Source organism: Moschus berezovskii, chromosome 7 (assembly GCF_049115385.1).
Source record: "Moschus berezovskii isolate FMDL1 chromosome 7, NW_MosBer_1.0, whole genome shotgun sequence".
Lineage (NCBI taxonomy): Eukaryota > Metazoa > Chordata > Mammalia > Artiodactyla > Moschidae > Moschus > Moschus berezovskii.
This window is the reverse complement of record NC_142466.1, coordinates 33,546,053-33,560,776: the sequence shown is the minus strand read 5'-3', so window position 1 is coordinate 33,560,776 and position 14,724 is coordinate 33,546,053. Positions and strand designations below refer to the sequence as shown.

The window sequence follows — 14,724 nt, the reverse complement described above, 5'->3', positions numbered from 1 at the left end:
GTAAAAGTCTTGTTTTAAAGTCTATTTTGTCTAAGTGTCACTACTTCAGCTTCCTTTTGCTTTCCTTTTGCATGAAATAATTTTTTCAATCCTTTCATGTTCAGTTTATGTGTCTTAACATCTATAGTGAAACTTTTGTAGTCAGTATATAGATAGGTCTTATCTTATTTTTATTCATCTAGCTACTCTCTGTCTTTTTTTGAAGAATTTGGGGCATTTCCACTTAAAATAATTGCTGATATGTATGTACATATTGACTTTTTTGTTAATTGTTTACTGGCTATTTTTTGTAGTTCTCTCTTCCTTTATTTTCTTATTCTCTTCTTTTATATTTTGATAACTTTCTTTAGTTGTATAAATGTAGTTATATTCCTTTCTGTTCATCTTTTGTGTGTTTATTTTAGGTTTTTGCTTTGTGATTACTAGGAGGCTTATATCGGCTTCCCAGGCATTGCTAGTGGAAAAGAATGTGCCTGCCAGTGCAGGAAACATAAAGACACGGGTTCAATCCCTGGGTCAGGGAGATCCACCGGAGGAGGAAATGGCAACCCACTCCAGTATTCTTGCCTGGAGAATCCCATGGACAGTGGAGCCTGGCGGGCTACAGTCCATCGGGTCGCTAAGAGTCAGACATGACTGAAGCATCTTAGCATGCAAACACACAGGAGGCTTATATATGACAACATATCTATAACAGCCTATCTTAAGTTGATGACACTTAACTTTTTAAAAATTTTGCTGTATATTATAGTTAATTTACAATGTTGTGTTAGTTTAAGGTATATAACTAGGTGATTCATTATTCATATACATATATCCATTCTTTTTCAGATTCTTTTCCCATATTGGTTATTATATAATATTGAGTAGAGTTCACTAGGTCCTTAATGATTATCTGTTTTATATATAGTAGTGTATATATGTTAATCCCAAACTTCTAATTTATCCCACCCCCTTTCCCTTTGGTAACAATAAGAGTTTATTTTTGAAGTCTGTGAGTCTGTTTCTGTTTAGAGAGTAAGTTCATTTGTGTACATTTTTAGATTCTACATACAAGTAATTTGTCTTTTTCTGTCTGACTTACTTCACTTAATCTCTAGATCCATCCATGTTGCTGCAAATGGCATTTCTTTCCTTTTGATGAATTGACTACTATCCCATTGTATATATGTACCACATCTTTATCCACTCCTCTGTTCCTGGACATTTAGGTTATTTCCATGTCCTTGCTGTTGTTAACAGTGCTGCAGGGAACACTGGGCAGCACTAGTTTCTCTAGATACATGCTCAGGAGTGGGATTGATGGATTATACAGTTGTATTTTTATCTTTTTAAGGAACCTCCTGTTGTTCTCCATAGTGGTTGTACCAATTTACATTCATACCAATAGTTTTGGAGGGTTCCCATTTTCTCCACACCCTCTCCAACATTTATTGTTTGTACAGTTTTTGCTGATGGCCATTATTACCATTGTGAGGTGATATTTATTGCAATTTTGGATTTGCAGTTATCTGTAATTAGTAAGGGGCTTCCCTGGTGGCTCAGAGTATAAAGCGTCTGCCTGCAATGCAGGAGACCTGGGTTTGATCCCTGGCTTGGGAAGATCCCTTGGAGAAGGAAATGGCAACCCACTCCAGTATTCTTGCCTGGAGAATCCCATGGACAGAGGAGCCTGTCAGGCTATAGTCCATTGGGTCTCAAAGAGTGTTGAGCATATTTTCCTGTGCTTTTTGGAAATGTGTATGCTTTATTTAGAGAATTGTCTGCTTAGATCTTCTGCCCGTTTTTTGATTGTGTTGTTTGTTTTCTTGATACTGAGCTGCATGATCCATTTTATATTTTGGAAATTAATGCCTTGTTGGTCACTTCATTTGCAAATGTTTTGTCCCATTCTGTGGGTTGTCTTTTCATTTTGCATTTCTTTTTTTTTTTTTTTGCTGTGAAAAAGCTTTTAAGTTTGATTATATGCCATTTGTTTATTTCTCTTTTAATTTTCATTATTCTAGAAGGTGAATAAAAAAAAAATTGCTGCAATTTATGTCACAGTGTGTTCTGCTTGTGTTTCCCTCCAAGAGTTTTATAGTATGCAGTTTTACATTCAGGTCTTTAATCCATTTTGAGTTTATTTTTCTGTATGGATTTAGAGAATGTTCTAATTTAATTCTATTATTTATGGTTTTCCCAGCATCACTTTTTGAAGAGAGTGTTTTTCTCTATTATATATTCTTGCTTCCTTTGTCGTAGATTAATTGACCATAGATGCGTGGGTTTATTTCCAGGTTTCCTATGCTGTTCCATTATCAGTATTTCAGTTTTTGTGCCAGTACCATACTGCTTGGATGACTGTAGCTTTGTAGTATAGTCTGAGGTTAACGAGCCTGATTCCACCAGGATTGCTTTTGTTGTTTGGAGTCTTTTATTGTCCATATGAATTAGAATATTTTAAAATTATTGTTGTGTGAAAAAAAGCTGTTGATAATTTGATAGGGATTTCACTGAATCTGTAGATTGCCTTGAGTAGTATGGGCATTTTGACAATATTGATTCTTCCAATCCAAGAATATGGTGTATCTTTTCATCTGTTTGTATCATTTATTATTTATTAGTGTCTTATAGTTTCCAAAGTACAATTCTTTTATCTCTTTAGGTAGGTTTATTCCTAGGTATTTTATTCTTTTAATGTGATGGTAAATGGGATCGTTTCATTAATTTCTCTTTCTTACCTTTTGTTGTTAGTGTATAGAAATGCAAGACATTTCTGTATATTAATTTTGTACCCTGCAACTTTTGTTGGCGTCTCCAACAAAACTTTTATATCCCAGCTTATGTTAAGTAGAATTGAAATATGAAGGAAAATAGATTTAAGGGAAACTTGTGAAAAGGGGCCTGTTATGAATAACAGAAGATAATTCTCTTACCTCTCTCTGTCTGTCACTCATGAAATTCTAAGGACTTTTAGAAGCTCTGTGTAGGGAGCCAAGAAAAAAGACCAAGACATATTTCTTATTTTATTGTATGACAAGTACCCTCTAAAGTAATATACTCACTATGTGCTGTGTGTATGCTCAGTTGCTCAGTCATATGCAGCTTTTTGTGACCCCATGGAAAATAGCCCACTAGGCTTCTCTGTCCATTGAATTTTCCAGGCAAGAATACTGGAATGAGTTGCCATTTCCTTCTCCACTGCTCACTATGACTGTTATTTTTTCCTAAAAATGAAGAAAATATAGTGATATTGATGCCAGAAAACTCAGCCTCTGTGCACTGAAGCTGAATCGAATTTCAGAGACTGAGTTTTGAGTGAAGTTGAAAAGAGAAGCTTTATTGCTTTGTCAGGCTAGGCGGGCACAATGGGGTCCTGCCCTTGAAAACTGTGTATCTCAACCTGGGAGAAGTTGGTGAGGCATTTTATTGTAATAGTTCAAGAGTGGGGTTGATGATAATGTTAAGGTGAGTACAAGACCTGCGCCCCAGGATACTGTTACATGTATCCCTTCAGGCAGAACCAGGACTGGGCTGCAAGCTTGTTTCTTAGACTGTTCCTGCCTTGTCTCTGCATTCCTTCCCTTCCCTGGTTAGCAGATGTTTGAATCTGCCCTTTGGGAGTCAAGGAAGATCATGGAGGCTGGATCTGTTCCCTACAAACACAGAATAGGGGACACAGAAAGGCTTTCATACCCAGGAGCCACCACGGGGTCTACTTGGTTTCAGGATTTTTAGGAAATTGCCAATACTCAAGATACTTATTCCCCTTTCTTTGTATCCCAAATTGATATAAAGTTAGTGTAGGAAACAAAAATTAAGATGAATAAAAAAATAGTTGGAGGGAAGGAATAAGAATTTTCCTTCTACCTTTCGGAGTTCTTGGCTGAAACTTATAGTAAAAGACAGATTAAGAAAAACAAATATATTAATGTATATGTCTTATGTACACACAGAAGATACCCAGGGAAAAGTAAGTACTCAAATAGGAGGCTTTAGAATTCAGAATTACATACTCTTCTAATCGGAAGAGAGGAGGAGGAGGAGGGATGTAAGCCTCTTAAGTGAGAGTAAATGATTTTAGGAAAAATGAATGGGTCCTCAAGAGACTAGCTGAGAGCTATCATAGTTTGTAACAAAGCTTGTCTGGATCTAGTGTGGGCTTCTAGTTTCCTCCTCCTGTGATAAGAGTTAATCTTCTCTGGTGAAACTTTACTGGAGTTCCTTTTGGAGGGTCTTCCAGCAGATAAGGGTTGTTCTAGGAAAATCTGTCCCTCGATTTTTTTTAAGTGCCTACTGCCCAAAATAATCTATATGCCAAAGCGGCATGTTTTAGGCTACTATATTCTGCAGCCCTCCATAATAATAACAGATTTTTAATAATTTATTAAAATATCTGAAAGAAGGAGAAAATGTTCAAGAATTTACATTAATTTTTAATGTTATGCAGGAGAATTAAGGGGACAAAAGAAATGTAAAAGTAAAAATACATAGGAGTGAAAATAACAGTAAAGCATTTAAAACCACAGTTTAAAAAATAAATTTCCAGTAAGGTGAAACATACCTGGAGTAATAGGCAAGTTTGACCTTGGAGTACAAAAATGAAGCAGGGTAAAGGCTAACAGAGTTTTGCCAAGAGAATGCACTGGTCATGGTAAATACCCTCTTCCAACAACACGAGGAATCACTCTATACATGGACATCACCAGATGGTCAATATCGAAATCAGATTGATATTTTTCTTTGCAGCTGAAGTGGAGAGGTTCTATACATTCAGTAAAAACAAGACTGGGAGCTGACTGTGGGTCAGGTCATGAACTCCTTATTGCAAAATTCAGACTTAAAATGAAGAAAGTAGTGAAACCACTAGACCAAATCCCTTTCGATTATATGGTGCAAGTGACAATTAGATTCAAGGGATTAAATCTGATAGACAGAGTGCCTGAAGAACTATGGATGGAGGTTTGTATCATTGAACAGGAGGTGGTGATCAAAACCATCCCCAAGAAAAAGAAATTCAAAAAGGCAAAATGGTTGTCTGAGGAGGCTTTACAAATAGCTGAGAAAAGAAGAGAAGCGAAAGGCAAAGGAGAAAAGGAAAATACATCCATCTGAATGCCAAAGTTCCAAAGAATAGCAAGGAGAGATAAGAAAGCCTGCCTCAAACTACCACACAATTGCACTCATCTCACAAGCTTACAAAGTAATGCTCAAATTCTCCAAGCCAGGCTTCAGCAGTATGTGAACCAAGAATGTCCAGATGCTCAAGCTGGATTTAGAAAAGGCAGAGGAACCAGAGATCAAATTGCCAACATCTGTTGGATCATCGAAAAAGCAAGAGAATTCCAGAAAAACAGCTACTTCTGTGCATTGACTGCACTAAAGCCTTTGACTGTGTGGATCACAAGAAACTGGAAAATTCTTAGAGGTGGGAATACCAGACCACCTGACCTGCCTCCTGAGAAATCTGTATGCGGGTTAAGAAGCAACAGTTAGAACCAGGTATGGAACAATAGACTGGTTCCAAATTGGGAAAGGAGTGCATCAAGGCTGTGTATTGTCACCCTGCTTATTTAATTTATATGCAAAGTACATCATGTGAAATGCTGGGCTAGATGGAGCACAAGCTGGAATCGAGATTACTGGGAGAAATATCAATAACCTCAGATATGCAGGTGACACCACCCTTATGATAGAAAGCAAAGAGGAACTAAAGAGCCTCTTGATGAAAGTGAAAGAGGGGAGTGAAAAAGCTGGCTTAAAACTCAGCATTCAGAAAACTAAGATCATGGCATCCAGTCCCATCATTTCATGGCAAATAGATGGGAAAACAATGGAAACAGTAACAGACTATTTTGGGGGGCTCCAAAATCACTGCAGATGGTGACTGCAGCCATGAAACTAAAAAAAACACTTACTCCTTGGAAGAAAAGCTATGACCAACCTAGACAGCATATTAAAAAGCAGAGACATTACTTTGCCAACAAAGGTCTGTCTAGTCAGAGCTCTGGTTTTTCCAGTAGTCATGTATGGATGTTAGCATTGGACCATAAAGAAACATGAGCACCAAAGAATTAATGCTTTTGACCTGTGTTGTTGGAGAAGACTCTTGAGAGTCCCTTGGACTGCAAGGAGAATCAACCAGTCAATCCTAAAAGGAGTCAGTCCTGTATATTTATTGGAAGGACTGATGCTGAAGCTGAAACTGCAATACTTTGGCCACCTGATGCTAAGAACCGACTCACTGGAGAAGACCCTGGTGCTGGGAAAGATTGAAGGCGGGAGGAGAAGGGGACAACAGAGGATGAGATGGTTTTATGGCAGCACCAACTCACTGGACATGAGTTTGAGCAAACTCTAGGAGTTGGTGATAGACAGGGAGGCCCGGCGTGCTGCAGTCCATGGGGTCGTAAAAAGTCGGACTCGACTGAGTGAATGGTACTGAACTGAACTTAAGGTGAAGCATATTCTCATACATCTACCAAAAGTCAGAAATAGACCTGTATATTTCTAACTAGATCCTCTTTGTTCACTTCCCAAATCCTGAGAGCCTTGGATGGGAAGGTAATCAAGGGGCAGAGAATTCGGTCTTTGTTCCTCTCCTTGGCCTGGGTCAGGCTGCTTATATATTCTTCATATGATCTGTGAAGGTGAGAAACGGAATTTTCAGCAGAAAACCACAAGTGAACATGCTCTTCCAGTCCACCTGTGAATCTTGAAGGACACTTAGGAGCACAGAAACAGCAGTCAAATTCACTTTTAAATGTCTTTAACATTTATTTTGTTGGAATTATTTAGCTACTTTTAATACTGTATGGTCTTTGAATATAGAACTATTTTCTTATTTTTAAGTGTAAATATTTTACTAAGAACTATAGCAGATATTTAAATCACTAGAACAGATGAATTGTATTTGCATATTATTTCTATATTGCTAAAAGAATGTTGTAAATGAATTCAGCACCATGGTGTTAGGGGACTAGAAAGAGAAACTTGGGAACCAATCGATGATTATCAAGGTAAAGGTACATATTCCCCAGGTGGCAAATTCTACCTATTCTGACTTTTATTATCCTTAGGATAATGTTCTATTTATTTCGTGAGTACAGAAGTTTTAATTGGATATGTCATGTTTCAAAGACAAAAGAAATGCCTAATTCACTCTAACAAACTTGTTAGTCACTGTTTATACCAAGAGGATTTCTACTCTACAGAGAATAATATTGTTTTCTTTTTCCTTTGTTGATAAATCAAAGTTTTGCACTGACGTACAGCAGACAAGCATACTTTAAAGCAAAATCATCTCAGACTAATACAGATATGCAAGCCTTTTAGCTTTATGTATTGTTATTTTTACCCCCTTTTTGATTTTGAGAAATGTAATTCAAAAATAATTCAATAAGAAAAAATTAAAATTGTCACTAATATATCTAAGAAAAATATTTATAGGTTTTAATGTATTTCAATTCTAATAATATTAGCTGAAGTTTGACGATTTTTTCCCTTTAATGTTGTTGTTTCTTATATAGTTTTGCTTGTTTGAAGGGATGCTTGGGCAGTGTAGGAATGATTTAAACTTTACCCTTAACTGGGTAAAGTTAGTTATTCTGGAAATGTGATTTTTGTGCTTTACTCTGCCAGTGCAGAATCTTTTACTTAAAAAAAAAAAAAAGGTGGTGGTAGGGGGTGTTACAGTTTCAGTCTACCCTAATTCTGTTACTGTTTGCTTTGTTCTGCAATCACTGTGATCCTCCTGGCAGGGAACAAGATCCAGAGAACAAAACTAGTAGTGACTGTGTAGATAAAAAGGCACTGAATTCTGCTTTTAAGGCAAAGAGGGAATAGTCTACAAAAGAATGAAAATGGGAATAAAAGTACAGCATTGTTAACCTGCAGATCTGTTGTACCTTTGAAAATCTTACACTGCCAAAAAAAAAAAAAAAGTGACACTACAAAGATAAATAATTATGTGACTGAAAATCTTGAAAAGGGTCACCATTCAGTTTATGGCCAATATTTGACAATGAAATAGACTACATTATTCATAGTGAAGAAACTATAGACCCCTTTTCCTTAAAATGACAGGACAGTGTTTCAACAGTATATGAGGTACCATAATATATTATATATATATATATATATGTAATACTATATAGACATACTATATTATTTATTCTCTGCCAGAACAACTCTTTAGACACGCTGAAGATGATGGGGTCAAGAAGAGTACTCCAGAGAAGAATTGGAAAGAAATGTCGGAGCAGACATTACAGAAGGTATTCTAATCTTTAAGATATTGAGCTGAGCAAGTTAAATCTGAATTTTAACATAAAGGATTATGTTTTAAAATGAGGGCTCATGAACTTAAACCTTGTGTGAATGCTTACTTTAAATTCAAAATCATTGGCTTACCAAAATGGGGTTAAAAAATCAATGTTAGTGAAATAAAAAATGTGGAAACACTTATGCTTCTTTTGACATAGATTTAAAATATTTTCAAGAGATAAAAAGAATGATAACAATAGAAAGTATAAAAATTTTTACATTTCAACACTTATTTAAACTACAATATTTAAACTAAAATAAAGCGTAGTTTTAGTTTTATGTAGTAAAATGATATGTTTATAATCTTAAAGTTAAAGTTGAAAATTATATATTCTCATCTCATTTTAGATAAACATTTATGCCCATATGATTTGGTATAACTCTCCCTGTTTTAACAGAACCCCTCCATATAAATCCTATAGTCACTTTACAACATGGTTATCTTCATTAATAAAATGTTGTTTAAAAATCTTAACATTTATCTTTGCAATTTTGTGCTTAAATAATAGTCATCAATTTCAGTTAAATGGGCTTGGTTTTATTTTAGCACTTTTTGTTATTGTTATAAAGGAAATGTTCTTTAAATAGATTATTCTTATAACCAGTTACCACTTGGATACTGAGAAAAAGCTGGAAGTGTCCAGATATATAGACAAAAATATTAATGTAGTTACTTAAATTTTCTACATCTGTGGATTGATTTGTAGGAAATCTATTGATATACAGCAGATGATGAGATTCCTTATACTTCTAACACTCGCCATATGGTCAGGTAACAGAGGCTGTCATCTCATTATTACTGAATGACACGTATCAGTTTGACATTAAACATAGAGAACAAGAAATGCTCATGTTCATTTATCTTAAGGTAAAATAAGTAATTGAAATAAAGTATGTACTTCCAGATAGAATGTGAAACAGTTTATAGCAGCTTACCTTTTTTGTTTCAGAACAATTTGTTCATTTTTGCCAGATTTTGTATAATTTTTATCTCCATGGACATATTATACTATACTGCTACTTACTACCTTGGAGTATAAACCCTAAAGAATTTATTATTTCATTCCAATTGCCATAAATAATGTGGAGGAACAAAAATAATTTTCCTTTATTTTTCTAGGTTCTTGCATAAGACATCCCTTGTAATAAAAAGACAGGTTAACAGGGAAAAACAGAAGTTTAATAACATGTATACTTCCTGTATACATGGGAGATAACGCGTGGAACCTGACACTGTGAAATGGCCTAAGCTATCACCTTAAATACCTTCTTCAACTAAAGACAAGAAAAGACATTGGGGCTCGGGAGCAGTTACTACTCAGTCTTTAGATGTTCTCCTATGTCTGCTGCTGCTGCTGCTGCTGCTGCTAAGTCACTTCAGTCGTGTCCGACTCTGTGTGACCCCATAGATGGCAGCCTACCAGGCTCCCCCATCCCTGGGATTCTCCAGGCAAGAACACTGGAGTGGGTTGCCATTTCCTTCTCCTATGTCTGCAGTTTCTTCAAAACCAGCTCAAGAGAAGACATGTGCCAAAGAGACATTTTAGAGTGTCAGAATTCTGCTCCCCTTAATTGCCTACTACTATAGCAGATCCAGAAATCCATTTTAACTCCTGAAAAACCCAAAGGAATTATTTTCATAGGACTGTGTGTCAAATTCGGAGAAGGCAATGGCAAGCCACTCCAGTACTCTTGCCTGGAAAATCCCATGGATGGAGGAGCCTGGTGGGCTGCAGTCCATGGGGTCGCTAGGGGTCGGACACGACTGAGCAACTTCACTTTCACTTTTCACTTTCACACATTGGAGAAGGAAATGGCAACCCACTCCAGTGTTCTTGCCTGGAGAATCCCAGGGATGGGGGAGCCTGGTGGGCTTCCGTCTATGGGGTCACACAGAGTCAGACACGACTGAAGCGACTTAGTAGTAGTAGTAGTAGTAGTAGTAGTGTGTCAAATTTGTCACTTAAAAAAAAATAATGCAATTGTATGAGTCATAATTTAACCCCCTTTAGTTGAGTTTCCTTATTTTACAAGGATATATATGAAATTCAGAATGGCTTTAAAAGATATTGAAAACATGAAAACAATACATAGTAGAAATGAAATATATGAGTAGATTTGTTTTTTAAAAAAATATACATTAACATTTCAACCCTTATGGGGTAAATTGTGTCTCCCTTCTCCAGGGTATCTTCCCAACCCAGGGATCGAGCCCAGGTCTCCTGCATTGCAGGCAGATTCTTTACCATCTCAGCCACCAGGAAGCCCAATTGTGTCTCCTCCTCCAACCAAATTCTTATGTCAAAGTCCTCATCTCCCGTATCTCAGAATATGACTATATTTGAAGATGAAGGTCTTTAAATAGTTAAGTTAAAATGAGGTTATCAGGGTTTAAGTCACCCAGTCTGTGTACATTTTTATGACAGCGCTAGCAAAGTAATACACAAACTTCTAAAAGTCAGGTATTTTATTTCAGTTTTGAAAGAAGCCATCTTTTTGGTAAATTAAATTCTCAGTACTGGACTTGATATGGTCTATTAGCACACAAACCAAATGCCTTTAATGATTCCCTAGACTTTCATTTTCAAATATAGGTTGAAACTTTCCTTTCTATTTTTGGAGAGGTAAAGTCAACTTGGGAGAAGGAAATGGCAACCCACTCCAGTATTCTTACCTAGAGAATGCCGTGGACAGAGGAGCCTTGTGGGCTGCTGTCCATAAGGTCTCACAGAGTCGGACAGTACTGAAGTGACTTAGCATGCCTGCATGCACTGGAGAAGGAAATGGCAACCCACTTCAGTATTCTTGCCTGCAGAATCCCAGGGTCAGAGGAGGCTGGTGGGCTGCTGTCTTTGGGGTTGCACAGAGTCAGACATGACTGAAATGACTTAGCAGCAGCAGCAGCAAAGTCAATTTGACAACAATTTTTAGAGAGTGTACCTTGAATACCACTTTCATATGTGCTATGAACTTTCCTTCATCAAATTCTTTAGAAGTAGTATCTATGTTGTTCCCCATTTTAAACTTAAATACAAATAATCTTAACTAGTTCTTATGATTAAACATAGATTCACAGTAGGCAGTTAACAAACTTTAAACATTTTAAACATACCAGACCTAAAAAAGGTGTTTCTCCATTGTTGCATATGAAATTTTCATGAGTTGTACCCAATCTTTAAAAAAAAAAAAAAATGCCGGTTTCTAGGATTGAACTCTCAAATTTAAGATGTTTGCTACATTTCTTCATAACATATTATATTTTAATCAAAAGTGTAAGTTGATTTAAAAGCTAATTCAGCAGTATTTAGTGTAGGTAACTGCATTTTTAGCTCAAGTAATTTTATTAAATAGCTGTTATGATTAATGAGATGATGATGATAAACTGTTTAGAACTTACTATTTGCTAAGAATTATTGTATATGATCATATTTAATACTTATAACTTAGAAGATAGCTGTTACTATTCCCATTTTACAAATGAGGAGAGTAAAGGTAAAATAGATTAATATCTCATGGGATAAAGCAGTCAGAGCTAGAAGTGAGATCTAGACCAGGCTCAAAATTCAATTTCCTTCAGACTGAACTCCTTTTTACTAATATTTTTATATCATCACTGTCAACATCATTTTTAAAGTTATAATAGTTTATTTTCTTAAAATAATTTTAAAAAATACAGTCCCTTTAAATTCACTCCACCTTGGAATCTATCATGCTAAAATATTTTAAAGTATATTTATGAAAACTATACTATTTGGGTCAGTGATTAAAAATCATTGAGAGAAACTGAAGAGATTATAAAAGCGTGATATTCCTGATTTGCTTGTAGAATTTTTTACTAAATGGAGAACATGATTTGGAGATAGATTTGGAAAAAGTAAAAATGTTCATGTATTCCTGAACATGGTATTTTTTGTCACATTATACAGCTCTCCAGTAAAGTATTTGCATTGAGAGGGAACAATAGAATTTGTTTCCCAGAGATCTGCAGTAGTCTGGTGCAAACTCATATACGTCTGCTCTTGTTTTGTCTTTAGATGAAAATGGTATGTAATGTGATGGCTTAAGCCATTTTGGGGAGTTACTCAGTTTTACTGGATATCTCCCAAGTATACAGGAGTTATACATGTTATTAAATTTTTGTTTTTCTGTTTTTAATCTGTCTTATATCAATTTCATTCTTAGACCAGCCAAAGAACCTAGAATGGTAGAAAGAAATGTTTTCCTTCCCAATAGTAGATTATAAAACCAAAGCATTTATGGTCTTACAGAACTCTTCAAAGCTTATTAGTATAGTTAGATCTGTATCACACTGTGTAAAGTTTTAACTTCTTTTACCATCTGTCCTTTATTTAAAAGATGTATTATTGCATTTTAGAATGTATTTATCTATACCACCTTAGAATTATTTAGAAATTAAATGCTTTACATTTTTATTTTGTCCTTATGCTAAATGAAATTTTATTTTTTTAAGTTAGAAATAATAAAAATACAGTAGATTCTGATTTGGGGCTTTTAATAGAATAAATAAAACTGTTTTGTTTAGGTCATTGAATTGGAAAATCGGCTAAAATCTTTTGAGAAAAGGTCAAGAAAATTAAAAGAAGGGAATAAAAATTTAATAAAAGAAAATGATTTCCTGAAATCCCTTGTTAAAGAGCAGCAAGAAGATGCAAAGACCAGAGAAAAAGAGCTGGAACAGTTAAAAAAGGGAAGTAAAGGTGTGGAAAAAGACAAAGCTAAACTTGAGGCAAAAATCAGTGAGCTGGAGATAGAAGTCATTTCCCTAAGGAGACAAGTGGCAGAAGCTAATGAGTTGAGAAATGAAAATGAAGAGCTGATGAATTCAGTGGAGAAATTACAGCATTCAGCGGACAAAGCTAAATCTGAGTTGGCCACCACGGAAGCGCAATCTGGATCTGGGCAATCTGAGTGTAAGACAACCACTACCAAGGTTAAATTTAAAACAGCCAAGAAAAAGTGCTCTGTGGGTCGTTACCACACTGTTCTCAATCACTCCATCAAGGTCATGAGCAATGTGTTTGAGAACCGCAGCAAGGACGACTGGGAGGACGTGAGTGAAAGCAGGTAAAGCTCTCATTAACTTAGGTCTGTGGTGGGGACACTGTGCATATGTAAAGCACCAGCAAATGGAGATTGAATTTCAACTACTGTCGATTTGGTATTCAGAAAAAATACTGTCAGATCCTTTGAAATATCTTGGGAGGTCTTGTTCTGAGCTTATTGACTGAAATTTGCATGCAAAATTAGCCACAACTGCATGAGTATTTGAATAGGTGCCAGGAAACCCAAAAGAAGGCAATGCTTGATTTCTTCCAGTGATGCTATTTTCATGCAGTCATGAGGCTTGAAATTGACAGTTTGGCAGGTTGATTTAATTTGCTGGCCCTTTGCATATTCACCACTGACAGCTAAGGATTCCCAGGCAAGCCTACTAAGTCGGTTTAGTTATCTTGTGACATAGCAACCTGGGAGGAGAAACAGTTTTTCCCCTTAATTTAGTTAGATAAATTTTGAATGACCCATTTCAGCTTGTTACCAGATGTCTACAAGCTGTTTAACATCCTTTAAATTAAGAACCATCTTCACTAATTATTTCATGTATGTATTATGCAAAGTCATTGTACTAACTTTAATTGAATGGTGGCTAAAATTTGTTCTTTAAAGTTAAAGCTCTACAGATTGCTAGTTCTAAGTTATATAACCCCTAGTGAATAGCAGCAAGGGAATACTAAAAATCTATGATATTTCTTTCCTTTACTCCTGGCTATCCATCCATAGACACACTTGAAGCATGTCAGTAAAACTACAAAGGTAAATGGATGATAGAACACCTCTTTGTATACCTAAATAATAGGGACATTTAGTGTTGCCAGAATTGTTAACAGACACATGGAACAATTTTCTGTAATTCTGTCTTGTTTTATAGCAGCATGTATTTCCTTTTATTTTCCTAAGTTTTTTTTTAATCTGCAGTCATGGTCTGTTTTAGATTTGAGATGTTTCTGGATAGTTTTCTTAGACATAGAAGTGAAACATTTTAAAATGCAGTTCTCAAACTTGTTTGCATATTAGAATCACCTGGGGATCTTATAAAAATTCCAAAGCTCAGGCCACATCCCAGAACAATTAAATCATAACTTCTGGAGCAAGATACAAGCTTCAGTAGTTTTTGAATCTCTGCAGCTGATTCCAGTATGCAGACAAGTTGGGAACCAGTGTTTTAAATGAACATTGGTCATGCCTCTGGTCTTTATGCAGGTGAAAAACTCAGAAACAAATTTACAAAAGTAGTAAGAAAGACCAAATCTGCATTCCTACTTCTTTGTTATCTCTTCTAAGGTTTTCCTCCGTGTTTTCAAAAGCAATTAGAGATAAAATCCTACTTGGCTTAAAACC

General features: G+C 35.7%; 1 protein-coding gene across 1 annotated transcript in view; it reads left to right on the top strand.

Annotated features, from left to right (window-relative positions):
- CNTLN (centlein) overlaps window positions 1-14,724 on the top strand; it is a 341,044-nt gene that overhangs the window by 229,474 nt on the left and 96,846 nt on the right. The window contains exons 14-15 of the mRNA XM_055428174.2: window positions 8,167-8,258; window positions 12,851-13,392. Coding sequence (XP_055284149.2) covers window positions 8,167-8,258; window positions 12,851-13,392 — 634 coding nt within the window. The remainder of the gene's footprint in view (window positions 1-8,166; window positions 8,259-12,850; window positions 13,393-14,724) is intronic.